This window comes from Pleuronectes platessa, chromosome 3 (assembly GCF_947347685.1).
Source record: "Pleuronectes platessa chromosome 3, fPlePla1.1, whole genome shotgun sequence".
In the NCBI taxonomy this organism is placed as follows: Eukaryota; Metazoa; Chordata; class Actinopteri; order Pleuronectiformes; family Pleuronectidae; genus Pleuronectes; species Pleuronectes platessa.
The window spans coordinates 21,769,074-21,783,722 of NC_070628.1; the positions used below are offsets into that span (position 1 = coordinate 21,769,074).

Sequence of the window (14,649 nt, forward strand, 5' to 3'; positions counted from 1 at the left end):
TTTTGACAATTGACAAAACCCCGAGAGGTTTATTAAAAAATAACAGAACTCACAAATCTGTGTTTTGCTCTTCTTTTTTTTTCTTCTTCTGTTTTTTTTGGGCACACAGCGACAGGCAGATCTTGCTGAAGCGTTCACAACAATTTGTTGCTGGCAGTGATTACAGCCCAGAGCTGTGTTTTTGTGTCTCGGTGTGAAAGACTGAGAGAAAGTGCTCGAGAAAATCCAAGAGTGTGAAAAAAAAGAAGCAGATTTGCGAAGTGAGAGAAGATGTGCATATTTAATATCCCAGACAGACAGAAAATCTCTCCCGAGTGTTTGTACGTCTCCCGCTTGCAGTCTGAGACAAGAGTGACAAAGACGGAATACAAAAGAAAGGGCAGAAAAGAAGTTAGGTTTCCAGGGTAGTGTCAGCCTTCAATGTTATGTCAAAGCCAAAACTAATAAAGGATTTCCCACAGCATTTCACAACATCGCCAAGATCGAAAATCCCAAAGGACGCTGCAGTCGGAGAGCAGCAGTAGATTAAGTCATATACTTCTGTATCTCTATCCTCAGTTCGCCAGGTGTGCAGCACAGACTGATGATGAAATGAAGTAAATCAATCAAAGAACACAGCGTTTCTTGACAGTGTTCTTTACTCCACAATCATGTCGAGGGAACCAGAAGTATAGCGGGGGCCATAACTCTGACCAGGAGGTCCCAGGAGGAGACTTGTTGATTCCTTATCTTTCTGATGGTTCACTGGTGTCCACCAACACGGTAACTGATTACCATCAAGTTGCCAGGCTGGTCATCTCTGTACTTTGACCCTCTAATGGAAATGTGTCTGCTTCGTATTTAATAGGCAATGGAGCATTATAGGATATACGTGTGTGGGGAAAAACAATATTTTTTTGGCTTTCTGTAAAGTACCAGTGAAATTATTTATTTTGTTGATCGGACAAGATTGAAACATGGAGAAGACACACAGCAAAGGCCCAGGTTGGAACCAAACCTGCGGCCGCTGTAGGGGGAGTCAACCTCTGTAGGCAGGGTTCCCTGTGCCACCATGCAGGCACCACCGTACACCTGAAAACTAACCTTTGAAAGATACAGACAAACAGAGAAGTAATCAAAAGCGAGAAATCAATGCTTGAGTTCTACTCAACTCTGTAAAATTACCTAAAATTTAAATGTCCATAACCAGCTCATAGAAAAACATTCAAAAGACCAGTTTGAGCTAAATCTAGAAATAGATCAAAAATATATCAACCTTAATATTCAAACCAACGTTTTAAATGTTACACTCAAATTAGCACCAGTACTGTTTTATGTACAGACGCTTCTTCTTACAAGATGCCAAACCCGGCAGAGCCGGCATTGATTCAAATCCTCTGGGAGCAGAGATGTCTCACACAACATTTGGCAAAGCAAGAGTCAAGAGATGTGAGGGGAAGCTGACATCAGCAACATGTGGCATCAGAGATTAGTCAGGACAGAGAGCCAGCCGTCCCCCGTCCCCCCACGTCCCCCCAGACGGAGAATCAGGAGGGGAACGGTTGTGATGGACACCTGTCGCAGCTCATCACTGTCAGTTCATACACCGGGGGCTGTGTTGGTGTGTGTGTGGAAACGCAGCTATGTTTAAGACAGAGGCCCACAGGGACTGAGAAGTAAAACGAGTGCCAGACATGGAACAGCTGCTAAATGGGGATCTGCACAAGAGCAAGGAGTGCACAGGCCCTGATGGAGCTACAGATTGCTCTGTAGCAACACTGTCCACCTCTTTCAGCAGTAGATATCTCTGGGCTCTGTCAAATCGCACTGCTGAAATGTCAGTGAGACAGAAGAGTAAAGAAAAAAGACACACCCCTCATCCAGTATCAGGTACGGCTGAGGAGCTGGAGCTAAGAAAATCAAAGTGAATGAGAAAAAACAGGTTGTGCACACTCGCATTTGTGAAAACATCAGTTTATTTGCAAGCTTTCAGTCAGAGACCCTCTTCAAGGCATGAACATCATTCACTCAGAAGAATAGTAGGACCGGTGCTGCCCCCAGCCTGTCCGTTCAGCCAACAGATATATATTCTGCAGGATTTATCAAAGGATTCATTTATTTTCAAACCAAGACACACACACAAGAAGTAAAAAAACATTATGTCAACTTCAGAAAGGGAATTTTTGCAGCATACAGATTGCACAAATCCACTTCTAAACCAATGCCCATCTGCTCTTTCTCTATGTTCATGGTAGTGTATTTACTTAAAAATTTACTAAAACTGTGACAATGGTTGAAATTATGCTCAGTGACGTCCTCGGCGGTCTTAACACAGATTTGGATACGAGAGGAGCCAGCTGGTGTTGGATTTGCTGCTGAGCACTGAGACAGGTTCAGTAGACGTATGCTGTGGTACAGTGGCTTCCCAAGGACTTAATATAATACATGCACAGCACTCAGAGACGTGAGAGGGGAACACATTGATCCTGGATTAGAGAGATGACCAGAGATCAAAGCTGAGAGGAGTGGAGGATGGAGAGAACCAGGAGGAGGAGGAGGAGGGGACTGAATAAAAAAAGAGAGGGAGACAAATCGTCATCGAGGGAAAGAGAACAAAGATAGACTGAGCGGATCAGATCTCCTCCTCTGTTTTATTTCTGGTGGCAGCCAGAGAGGCCTCCGTCTCTCCTTCTTTATCCACAGAGGTTGCAGGGATAATGGGATAAAGAGTCACACTGTCTCAAAAATGAATGATGGAGGACTCGTCTGATGATGCATTGGGTCGTGGAATTAAATTGACCAGACTAATGTTCCCTACCTGAACCTGGTGGAAGTGAAAAAAGTTACCATGCAAACTTAATCAAGCATATACAAGACACATAGTGAACCAACTGTATCAAGCATGAACCTTCTGCAAGGTTATTTCAGGGTTTCAGAGCTGGGTGAGGTGACGGCTTCTTAAAAAATATTTAAAAATATCATGAATTTGATGAACGAGATAGAAAAACAAAATGATAAATTGGGATTGTTTCTGCGATTTCACTCAGGAAAACAACTTTAAAATGTTTGTGTTCTGTCTGTGTTTCAACATGTCAGTAGTTACATCTGTAAATACAGCCCAGCTGGTGGCAGGAATGATTGTGAGTGTGAGTGTGAATGTGGAGGGAGCGATGCGGTGACGACACACACTTGAACACGTGGACACGATTTCAATGTTTATTCTACAAGGAAAAATGTTCATGTGATGTTGGACTGGACAGATTTGCTGGACATTTGAAATTTTCATGCTCATGCTCATGTCTTATTGTTTCTTGCTGGTGGGAGATCGTGTTTTTGTGGAAATATGAAAAGTAAGACTACTTAAATCATTAAAATAACATCCACCTTCTGTGTATAAACAAAACTCTGTATATAAGATAATTTAAGAAGTAAAAAGAACACATACCCACTACTGATTAACCATGTTAGATCAGATACATAAACAATATACCTTTATATTTTCCCTTAATTAAATCCGGTGCGTGAGTTAATGCTTCCTGGCCCATATCACATACCTCCACCAAGTTAGAACTAAATCAGTAGTTTTTGCATAATGCTGCTAAGAGTCAGACAAACACCAATGAAGACACAGCCTCCTGGAAGAAGTCATTACATTTCATAATATAACATTATTTGTGCGTCACAGGCGAACAAAATAAATGCAATTTGCTCTCATGTCTACAGACTCAACAGATTTACTTTAAGCAGAACTCAGCTGATCTGAGTTCATTATTCAAAGCTGCTAAATGCTCCACTGTGTTCGCCAGCCAACTCAGTCTGTGTGGTGACGTGCGCAGCTGATTGCATAAGAGCATCTTCAGCAAACACAGCTTGAGGTGAGAAATGATGTTGGTGTGAGTCTGTGTGTTGCAACTACACAATGAGCTGAAAGATATTGATTAAAGCTGCTTTATGTCAATAAATGAACTCAGCTTATTTGAGTGTAAATCATTTCAGATCTTTTTTAACTACCAGTGTAAATGTTGGGAATGGAAAGTAAATGTTTATTTTTTTAACATCAGACCTGTTGGTTATAGACATGTCAGGTCACATTTATCTTCTTCTGTGAGGGCAGGCAAACATTCCTGGGTCACACTGACCATCATCAAATTATGCAACTGTGAGTATTGATTTTTTTGGGTCGATTCAGAAGTAGAGAGCTGTCTGATGTTTGACATAGTTTGTATTTTTTATCATGGACTGACAGATACTTTTCGTAGAGACGCTTTCAAAAAGTCAGCCTCTTATAAATGCTGTCTCACAGCTCCAGTATGAGGGCAGACAGCTCATGTTTATTTTTGGCAGCCTGGGTAATGTCTGTAAATCGCTGGTGGGGGGTTTGCAGATGCCACGCATGCCTATATCAGATTTGCTGTGAATATTCGAGACATCTATGTAGTATTTTGAATGTAAATACAGTATAAATAGCAAGTTAATGTGTGTTACTCCCCAGGTCAAGAGCACAGGAAGTGTCTGGTGTTATGAGGATTGGGGCCTGGCTGTTTGGCGGAGGGTGGTGGTTCTCCCTGGATTTCTCAGAGGGCAGAAGGGTTCAGTCAGCAGGATGGGGTGTCTCCTCAGTGGGGTGTGGCAGAGGGGTCATAGTGGCACGACTCATTGTTCACATTCCACAGCTCAGATTTAATTTGGGGCGTCGGGATGCCTCAGTGGAACCACGTGCAGCACCAGTGATGTGCCGGACCTCGTATCTATTTCTCCCCCTCAATCCTTTAGGTCTTCTTCAATATCAAACAAGTGCACTCGCAAAATCACAAGGCGCGAACTAAAGGCAAAACCTGTTGAGCCAGTGATGGAAAATACGTTTACCATGTGGTGCTACGCCCGTGAGAAAGTGGGCCTATGTGAGGAGACAAATTTGGTCCTCTGGGAGTAGATCAGGTCCACCAGGTACAGAACAAAGTTGACGAAAGAGAACACAGCCACCACAACCTTGCTGTCCCACGTGCACTTCCCCCGGGGACATGAGGACGGTCTCCATGGCGACCCGTATTTCGTGTCAAAGCAGAACACGGGCCACACCACTGACGCACTCAGGTAGAGCAGAACCTCCAGGAGGGTGCACACCACTGTAAAGCGGTCAAAGGGCATGCAGCGCACAGCTTTGGTCCGGCCGCACACGGTCATTATGACCACCAGAGCAGTCAGAGTGAAGCAGAAAGCGTAGACCACGACGCAGTAGATCGTGGCACCGTAACGGGAATACTCGCTCCCGTTGGCCAGGGCTCCGAAGATGATGCAGGTAACGAAACCCTGCACGACTTTGAGGAGGCCCGAGACGGTGGCCATGTAGCCCACGACAGCCTGGCCCGGCCTGGCCCGGCACAGAGCCACCTCGGCCCCGTAGGCCAGAGTGGCCATGATGGAGCAGACGGTGACGGCGATGCGGAAATCTCGGACTTCGCAGCCGGCGTAGGGACACTCGATCCGAACAAAGAAGAGAGGGTAGACCACGGAGGCTGTAACATACCTGCAGGAGGACACAGAGAAGATGACGTCATCAAACCAGAGGGAAAAAGTTATTCTACTGTTACTATAACAATAGTGATTACACAGCTGCTTTAATAACTTTCTGGACAGAGTGTGATAAAGTTGCTTCTATTTCAAAATGAACAACCAATGAAAATATGGTGATAACAGCTTTTTATCAGGGTATTGTTAAAACTTATTTAAGAGTTTGAGAAACTTTCTACACTGAATCAGGTTGTCATTCCAGGGAAATGATTGCCTTAGATAAGGTTGGTAAATATGACACTTAACTGATTACTTACTAATTTCATGTTGATCCAACTGGCAAGTGATATTAACTCATTCTTTTAATTTGAGTGAAACTAATTAGTCTGACTTAACTAAATAATTGAGTCTAATTACATACATATTCAGACTTGGCAAATAGCTTGAGTTTAGCTCCTTTTTATTGATACACTGAAAAAATAAATAAATTAAGTTTGTTCATCTTTAAGTTATATTAACAATATTTCTGATAATATTTGAAAGAAACTTAATTCATTGGTATGTTTTAAAAATGGTTAAATATTTTCCATCTCCATTAAAGTAGATTAGTTTTCTACAGACACCTATTCTGGATGTTAACCGTGCACAAAGTTTCACTCATGGTACCAAAAGGTATCCTTAACAACAGCAACTGCACCCACCATAATGAAAATAACTTAAATTCTACTGGTAGCCCTACTTGCCAAGTAACATAGGTTACTGGTATTGCTGGCTGCTGCACTTTTCTCTTTTTCTTTTAAAATGTTGTATTTGACATGTTTTAGGTGCTGATTTTATACCGTCTTTACTTCTATTTATTATTTCATTAAATTATTTTATTATTCAGTGGTCTTATTCTTCAGTCTCTTATTCCCTCTCACGTTTTACTTACAGGGATTGATTTCCATTCTTTATCATTACTTTTTTACAACTGTTTTCATGTTCATTCTATATCTTAATGTATTTTATATAAATTCATAGATTAAAAAAACGTTGAGCTTCATCAAAGGTGCTTTATAAATAAAGTTTATATATAATACTAATACTATTTTTACTTTAACAGTGCACCTGCATTAAGCCACTCCTACTGCACTGACAAAAAGACTGGTTAATAACAGAAAATGGAAGTTTTAAGAGAAAAGTGTAACCTCCTTCACGTAACTTTTCTGTTAATGCAACTTCAAAGACATAAACACGCATCCTGACTTACACCTGAACACGTGACTTACATGAGTGTGGCGAAGGCCGCACACGTGACCGTCAGGTTGTCCCAGGATACTGGGAGGCAGCTGTGGAGACGGGTAGCATCCAGAAAGAACACCACCACCGTCATGGCGAAGCAGAAGCACCAGGCCGCCATGCAGAACACACCGTGTGACCCACTGTACCCGGCGCTGTGGACTACCATGGCGATCACAGCACAGCCCAAGGCCAACTGGCAGAGGCGGGCAGCTCCCAGAGGTGAGCAGAGGGCCTTCTTGTTGAGGTACGGACCAGCCAGTGAATCCATGGCCGGGTGAGGTGAATAAAGTTCTCAGAGAGCTGTGGGTCAGCAGTAGTACCACAACAGAGGATGATGTGGAATCCAACCAGTTCACAGTTTCTAGTTTTGAAGTATTGATGACATCAATCAGACACAAGCAGACAGAATTGGCCCTGGTTCCTCTCACCCCACGAAGGAGCTTCTCTCTCTTCTTCAGCCTCTGCGTGAGCTCCGCACTAAGTTGAAGATGAAGTCACAACACTGTTTGAGTTTTAGTTTAGTTTTTAGTCGTCTCCAGTCATGAACGAATGACTCAGCTTTGCTCAAACAGCTTCCAGTGTCTTCAACGAACGTGTTGAACGATAAGCGGTTAGTGGGAACCGAGGTCGTCGGTGCACTGTTATGCCGTCGCTCTGCAGGGTCACTCTCCTCTCGCTCTGTTGGGTCTACTCACCTTGTGGGGACTCTCCGATACTCTATTTCTGTGTTGTTGATTCAGAGCGAAGAATGTGAAATGCAGAGGAAGAGAAATCTCTGGTTGTGATGTGGGAAAGCTCAAGCTGTCCAGATTGGCACACTGACCCATCGTCCACGAATACCCACACTTGGCACTGTGCTCCCAGCAAACCACACCAGACGGGCGAACATTTCAGTCCGATTCTAGCTGGTGAAAAGTTGTAGATCCTCTCTAAGTCAAGGATGTTTGTCCAGAAGTTGTCGGTCGAGTAGAGTTTTCCAAACACCTCCAACAAAACCACATCAGAACCTGCGGTGCTTCAACTGGTCCAGGCTCAGGATCACCTAAATTTGTCCAAATATGTCGCACACACACGTGTGAGCTCACGACGCCATTGGCCCTCCTCCGATATCAACTCTCATCCTCGGACTTTCTCCCTGTCTCACTCACTCTTTCTCACACACTTTCTCCGTCCTCGCCGTCCCTCCCTGTGCTGTGAAGTGGGGGTTCGTCCTCTCAGTCAGACCAGAATGGAAGTTATGTAGGGTTGGGCCCTCACACCCGTGATGTAGTGAGGGGTGGGGGGTGAGAGCAAGCAGACATATATACAGACCCTGTGGAATGAGGTGAGATGTCGGACCCCTGTGCTTTCAGGAAAATCTGTCAGTACATCCAATAATAAATATAAGTAAAAGATAATGAGGTTAAACTTATAGGTAATATAGATATGTTTGACTCCTAGAGGTGTAGAGGTGACATCACCAGAGAGAAATTGGATTTGTACAACAAAATCTGTAATAAACTGTGTCAAGTGTTCAGATCCTTAACCCTCTGATACACAACAGGGGTCAAAAGGTTTTTTTCAATTTTTCAATTGTTACTTTTGGAATAAAAATATTTTTTTTATCACTACCCTTGTAGTCCACAACATGGGACAAAAATGACTCGTATTCATTTACTGTGTTATCTCATGCATTAGTGTTTCTTTGCTATATGTTTGAAATATATTTATTTTGATCATTTAATATTCTTAGTATTCATTAAATATCTTGTTTTTTGATTACCACAAATCTTTGTTTTCCTTTTTTTCCTTTCTAACATTATAAACAAACTTTAAAATGTTGTATTTCTACATCAATTTTACACACATGGATCAAAAATGACCCATACAGTACATATTCAATATGAAACACCTACCATTCATTTCACACAGCTGCTTTTGCACATCATACTCACGTCAACTCACATTATAAGTCTAATTTTACAATCAATTGCTGGTGAGAAAGGTGAATATGTACAATACTAACTAGCTGTGGGCTAGATAGCTTCTTTTCTGGCCAGCTAACCATAGCTAGGTCAACAAAATAAAACTCGAACTATAACAGTATATACTTGAAAGACTGATTGATTTTCTTTATCCAGAGTGTTAGCAAGGCTGGTCGCTATCATTTCAGACTTTACGGTTGAAATGGTCATAAAGATGGTGCATGAAGAACAGGATGAGGAAAATGAAAAGGCAAGTCTTAGTCTTGATATCTGAATCTGAAACCTCTGATGCTGACGACCTACACTATGTTTCACAGTATCAAACTGGAGTTGTGGGTGTGTCTTGGAATCCAGCTCTCCTGTATGAAGAAGGCTCCTTCGATGACAAGGAAGATGAGTCCTGGAAGATTTCATCAAAGGAGCCTTCTTCTTTTTGCAGAGCTGGATTCCAAGACACACAGAAGAAGGCAACTTTGATATCATCCAAGGAGCATTTTCCAAAATGAAGAAGGAAGAATAATTATTGAGAAATTATTTAAAAAATTTAAGGGAAAGCAACCTTTTGCCTTTTTGCATCTGTCTTTTATGTACAAACGTTTTTATTCTTATGTACGTTTTATATTTCTGTATTCTCTTGTCTACCTCATTTCTGACCTACTGCTGTAACAAGTGAGTTTCCCCGTTGTGTGGATCAATAAAGATTTATCTAATCTTATCTTATTTTATCTTTTTTTTTTTTTTTTTTCAATGTAGCATCATCCCTGTTATACCTCCACATACTCAGTTTGGATTTATAATCTCCTTGTGTGTGGACTTTGGTTTTGTATATTTGGATTTATCTTTATTTGCAACCGAACCCTAAAAGAAACTGGAGCTAAAAATACTTGCGCTCCAGGAACTAAGGCCCATTGGAATGTTCTTTACAATGACATCGACACTCCACTGTAGCAGGTGTGTGTTCTGTAATCTGTGGTGTCTGTGTGTTATAGTGAGCAGTTTTCATCTGATTTGGATTAAACTTGTTGAACTGGTTTGGGGTAAATTCAGGACCTGCACTACTGATTGTTCACAGAATGGGATCAAAGTTTTGTCTTAATACTAATGAATGGGAAATAGATTGAAATCACATTTTCATAATTGAGATGGCCTGCAATCTATTTACAGGATGTATAAATACATATTTACATTTTACGTTACATGTTTTTGTGATGTGACATTTTTTTAAACAATAAAAACATGAAACAATACAGCATTGATATTGATACAAAGCATTTATACAAAATGATATATTCTGTTCATCAGTTTTTACAATCTCCTTCTACAGAGACATTATAAATGTATTATTACTATTCAGGCCCACATCCTTCATATTTGTAAAGTTGAAATTGATTTCATAATTGGCTGGACCAATAACATTTACCTTGGCTTGAAAGTTAAAAGTTTCGGTAGCCTACCTATAACATTTACTATTTAATGTATTTATTATACAATGTATTAACAATTTAAGAGTGTAGAAAATTGAATATTAAAACTTGGGTTAAAACGCAGACGATGAGGTTTTTTTTTTCTATTTAAGATTATATGAGCAAAATCTGAAACATGCTAAGACCACAATCAGTTCAATCCCTTCATGTGGATGTAACACCACAGCAGCAGTCCGCTCACAGCTCCATGTCCATGCACGTTAACTTTCTGTTGCTGAGCTCTGTCATGGTCACATCACTCCTCCGGTCTCTGTCTCCACCTGCAGGTACACTTTACACTGACAGATGTTAAAACAGCTGCTTCTGAATCATGCGATGTAGTACAAGACTGATGCAGGGATATAGAAGAGTATGTATGCTCCAATTACTAACTTTATACTAATAAGTAAATCCATCCATGCATTATCTATACCAAATGTCATTTTTAAGGGGGTCTGCTGACATTGGGTGACAGGAACAAATCAATCAATGTGGAAATGTACAAATAAATGAGCCAATACTTGCAATTTCCCTGCATATTCTCTGCTGAGACAACACTGATAAACAAGGTCTGGCTTCAAAATAACTCGCATTTATTCCTCAACCTGCAGCTATTTGAGGGCCAGTTCCTCCCCATTGAGGGGGGGGGGGGGGGGGGGGGGGGGGGGGAGAGAGAATGGCCACACTGGTTATTGATTCAGTGTGGTGTTCCTGTAAAATGTCCAGATGAGTTCCCTCATCTGTGGGTAATGAGGATGAAATGAACTTTGTGAGTTTCCTTGTGTGCACATGTGCAGGACATGTGTGTGCACGTGCATCTGTTTATATTTATTGCGCACGCTTGAGTGTGTTGTTTGTTTGATATGCACCTCTTGTGTAACAGTAATTGTAGTAACATATGAGTTTCACACTGTGCTGTCACGGTTCAGTTTGTTTTATTCCAGTTCTCGCCACAGGCAAAGCAGATTTATTTGTGCCGAGCATTATCCTAGACAGAGGTCATTCTTAGCACTAAAAAGCATAAACACTGACAACATTGTAAATTACCATGTTGACACAGCTCAAGAGAATAAAAAGCAGAATCTCAAAAATCTTGTGAGTAATTGTTCACAGACTAAAGCTACAAAGGTCTCAGTGACATAGTGAAAGAGGATCATTTAATTTCCTAGTTCAAATCCTGAGTTCTCATATTAACTGTCTTTCTTGTCTGTAGGTATTTATGACACATTGCAGTATAGTTGGATGTAACAAAGTACATTCGATTTATTACTGTACTTAACTATATTTTGTATGTACTTTACTTAAGTAGATTCATTTTCAGATAGTTTTCACTCAACTACATATATCATCAAATGTCTTTACTTTCTGCTCCACCCCTAAATGTATCATGTTCACATTGTTTTAAATAACTTTTTAAATAATCAATAATGAGAGGGGAATTGGTCCTTTGATCCAGTAAGAGTGGGCAGGTAACATTAGGACCAGCAGCAGCAGCATCACATGGTGAAGATGAAACACAAGAAATGGATTCAGAAGAAGCTGAACAATTGTACTTAAGACCATTTTAGTCTATTTATTTGTGCTTTTACTTAAATATCTGAACACTTCGCCCACCGAGTATATGGCCAAGTACTGGACCTTCCAAATAGGCCGTTGCCACAAACAGTTACATTTTCCATCATCAGGTTAACACATCCTGAACAATCACCTCAGCCAAATATTTTTTTTCAGGACTTCCTCGCAAGAACAGGCTCTTATTACAAAAACAAATTATACAAACTGCACTCATGACAGAAGCGGAATAATCACATAAACTGATTAAAAAAACTCCCTTCTGTTAATCCCTCAGTTTACATGTCCTATCGGTCTGTCTCTCGACTCATAAACCCAACGAACTCTTCACCACAGCAGCTGCCTTCAGCAACCACTTGTCGTTGCCACAGCTGCCACCAGAGGGCGCCATTGTAGCAAAGCAGACGCTCCATGTGCTCACACCAACAGCTTGTCAATGCAGGCTTTAGCCAATCAGCATAGACCTCAATATTTTGACTTAAAAATAATGGAAAGATAGTTATAGATAGCATTAACTTGGATGTCTTGTTTTTCAAAACAGTTTCTCTGTAATTACAGTTCAGTGGTGTGAGGCCGAATTTGAGAGTAAAGTTGAAACAGTGAGTTAAAAGCTCCGTCACTGACACGCATCCGACACCATGCCTATAAACAGTCCGTGTCAGTGCCCATCGCTTTATTTGGCATCAAAGGCTCCGGGGACAGTTGGAAGTAATTAATTTGCAAGAGGGATACAGTGTGTGTGTGTGTGTGTGTGTGTGTGTGTGTGTGTGTGTGTGTGTGTGTGTGTGTGCTTGTGTGTGTGCGTGTGACAAGTGGATGGAATGTACTCCTCCCTCACGTTCCCACCACACACACACACACACACACACACACACACACACACACAGATGGAGAGAGAGAGAGAGAGAGAGAGAGAGAGAGAGAGAGAGAGAGAGAGAGAGAGAGAGAGAGAGAGTCCTGCTCCCCTCTGTGTTTGGCCTCTTTTTGAAGCCCCTCCACGATAAAACAAGTGAATGAGGGGCAGCCACGTTTTTCGGTGTGTGTGACGGTGACAGCCTGTGAAGCTGTGGCCACATGCTGCTGGTGGACTGTTACCTTTAGGTGCCCGGATCAGTTGGGGCATGTGAGATGTGTGTACCATGAGGTGCATTGTGTCAGATCAAAGCTGTGGTCGCCATGGATCCAGGAAGGCACCTGAAAAATGTTGAGCAGCTCTTTAATGCTGCGAACACACACACGCACGCACACGCACACGATGCCTCTGTTGAAGCTGCAAAACCCTTATCAGACATAATAACCTTGCATATTAGATTATTTTTAATATCAAATTTTCAAATAATTCTTTCCTCATTGTCCTGGGAATTTAAGTAGTTTGTGTATATAAATTCATATATTCTATTTATACAACCCTGAAGTAGAGGGTAGTAACTACAGTACGGCATTGGGAAAGGTTCTAATATCCATATTTCATCTGCTTATTCTACATCCCAAATACCAGCACAGGACTTAAATACCTTGAACAAGCAAGAGAAAAAACCTTTGATAATCTTCAGTGAATGTAAATGAACAGCATTTTTTCCATTGAAACTTCCATTGTTCAATTTAAATCAAAGTTTGTCTTGATTGTCACTAAGCAGATTTGCTATAACCGCACTTCTTCTCGGCCTATGCCTGACACAGACCAATGATATTAACCATTCATGTAACAAATACATTAAATAAAAAATATAAATTGCTCCAGGTCATGTACAGTGGATATAAAAAGTCTACACACCCCTGTTAAAATGCAAGGTATTTGTGATGAGACAAAGATAAATCCTGTCCAAACTTTTTCCACCTTTAATGTGTCCTATAACATCAACAATTCAGTTGAACAACAAAAAGGAATCTTTCAGGCGGAAAAATAAAAAATAAAAAACTTACAATAACCTGGTTGCATAAGTGTGCACACCCTTAACCTAATACTTTGTTGAAGCACCTTTTGATTTTATTATAGCACTCAGTCTTTTGGGGTAGGAGTCTAATAGCATGGCACATCTTGACTTGTCAATATTTGCCCACTTTTCTTTGCAAAAGGGCTCCAAATCTTTCATATTGCGAGGGCATCTCCTGTGCACAGCCCTCTGAAGATCACCCCACAGATGTTCAATTGGAATCAGGTCTGGGGTCTGGTTGGGCCATTCTAAAACATTAATCTTATTCTGCTGAAGCCATGCTTTAGTTGATTTGTATCTATGCTTTGGGTCGTTGTCATGCTGATAGGTGAAATTCCTCTTCATCTTAAGCTTTCTAACGGAAGTCTGAAGGTTTTGGGCCAAAACTGACTTGTATTTTTTAACTGTTCATAATTTCCTCCACCTTGACTAAGGCCCCTGTTCCAGCTGAAGTAAAACAGCCCCAAAGCATGATGCTGCCACCACCATGCTTCACTGTGGGTATGGTGTTCTTTGGGTGATGTGCAGTGTTGTTGTTTGCGCCAAACATACCTTTTGGAATTATGGCCAAAAAGTTCAACCTTGGTTTCATCAAACCATAACACTTTTCCCCACATGCTTTTTGGAGACTTCATGTATATTTTTGAAACATTTTTGCCGGGCATGGGTGTTTCTCTTGGTAAGAAAAGGCTTCTGTCTTGCCACCCTACCCCATAGTCCAAAGCTATGAATAATACGGAAGATAGTTGTCACAAGTAGTACACAGCCAGTCCTTGCCAGAAATTCCTGCAGCTCCTTTAATGTTGCTGTCGGCCTCTTGGAAGCCTCCCTGACCAGTTTTCTTGTTGTCTTTTCATCAATTTTGGAAGGACGTCCAGTTGTTGGTATTGTCACTGATGTGCAATATTTTCTCGATTTGATGATGGCTGTCTTCACTGTGTTCCA

General features: G+C 41.3%; 1 protein-coding gene across 1 annotated transcript; it reads right to left on the bottom strand.

Annotated features, from left to right (window-relative positions):
• Positions 1–4,854: 4,854 nt before the first annotated feature.
• LOC128436477 (myeloid-associated differentiation marker-like protein 2) lies at positions 4,855–7,039 on the bottom strand. The gene is made up of 2 exons (XM_053418202.1): positions 6,759–7,039; positions 4,855–5,506 (listed from the first exon to the last, which is right to left on the bottom strand). Exons 1-2 carry the CDS (start codon positions 7,037–7,039, stop codon positions 4,855–4,857), a joined length of 933 nt encoding a protein of 310 aa, XP_053274177.1.
• Positions 7,040–14,649: the final 7,610 nt, after the last annotated feature.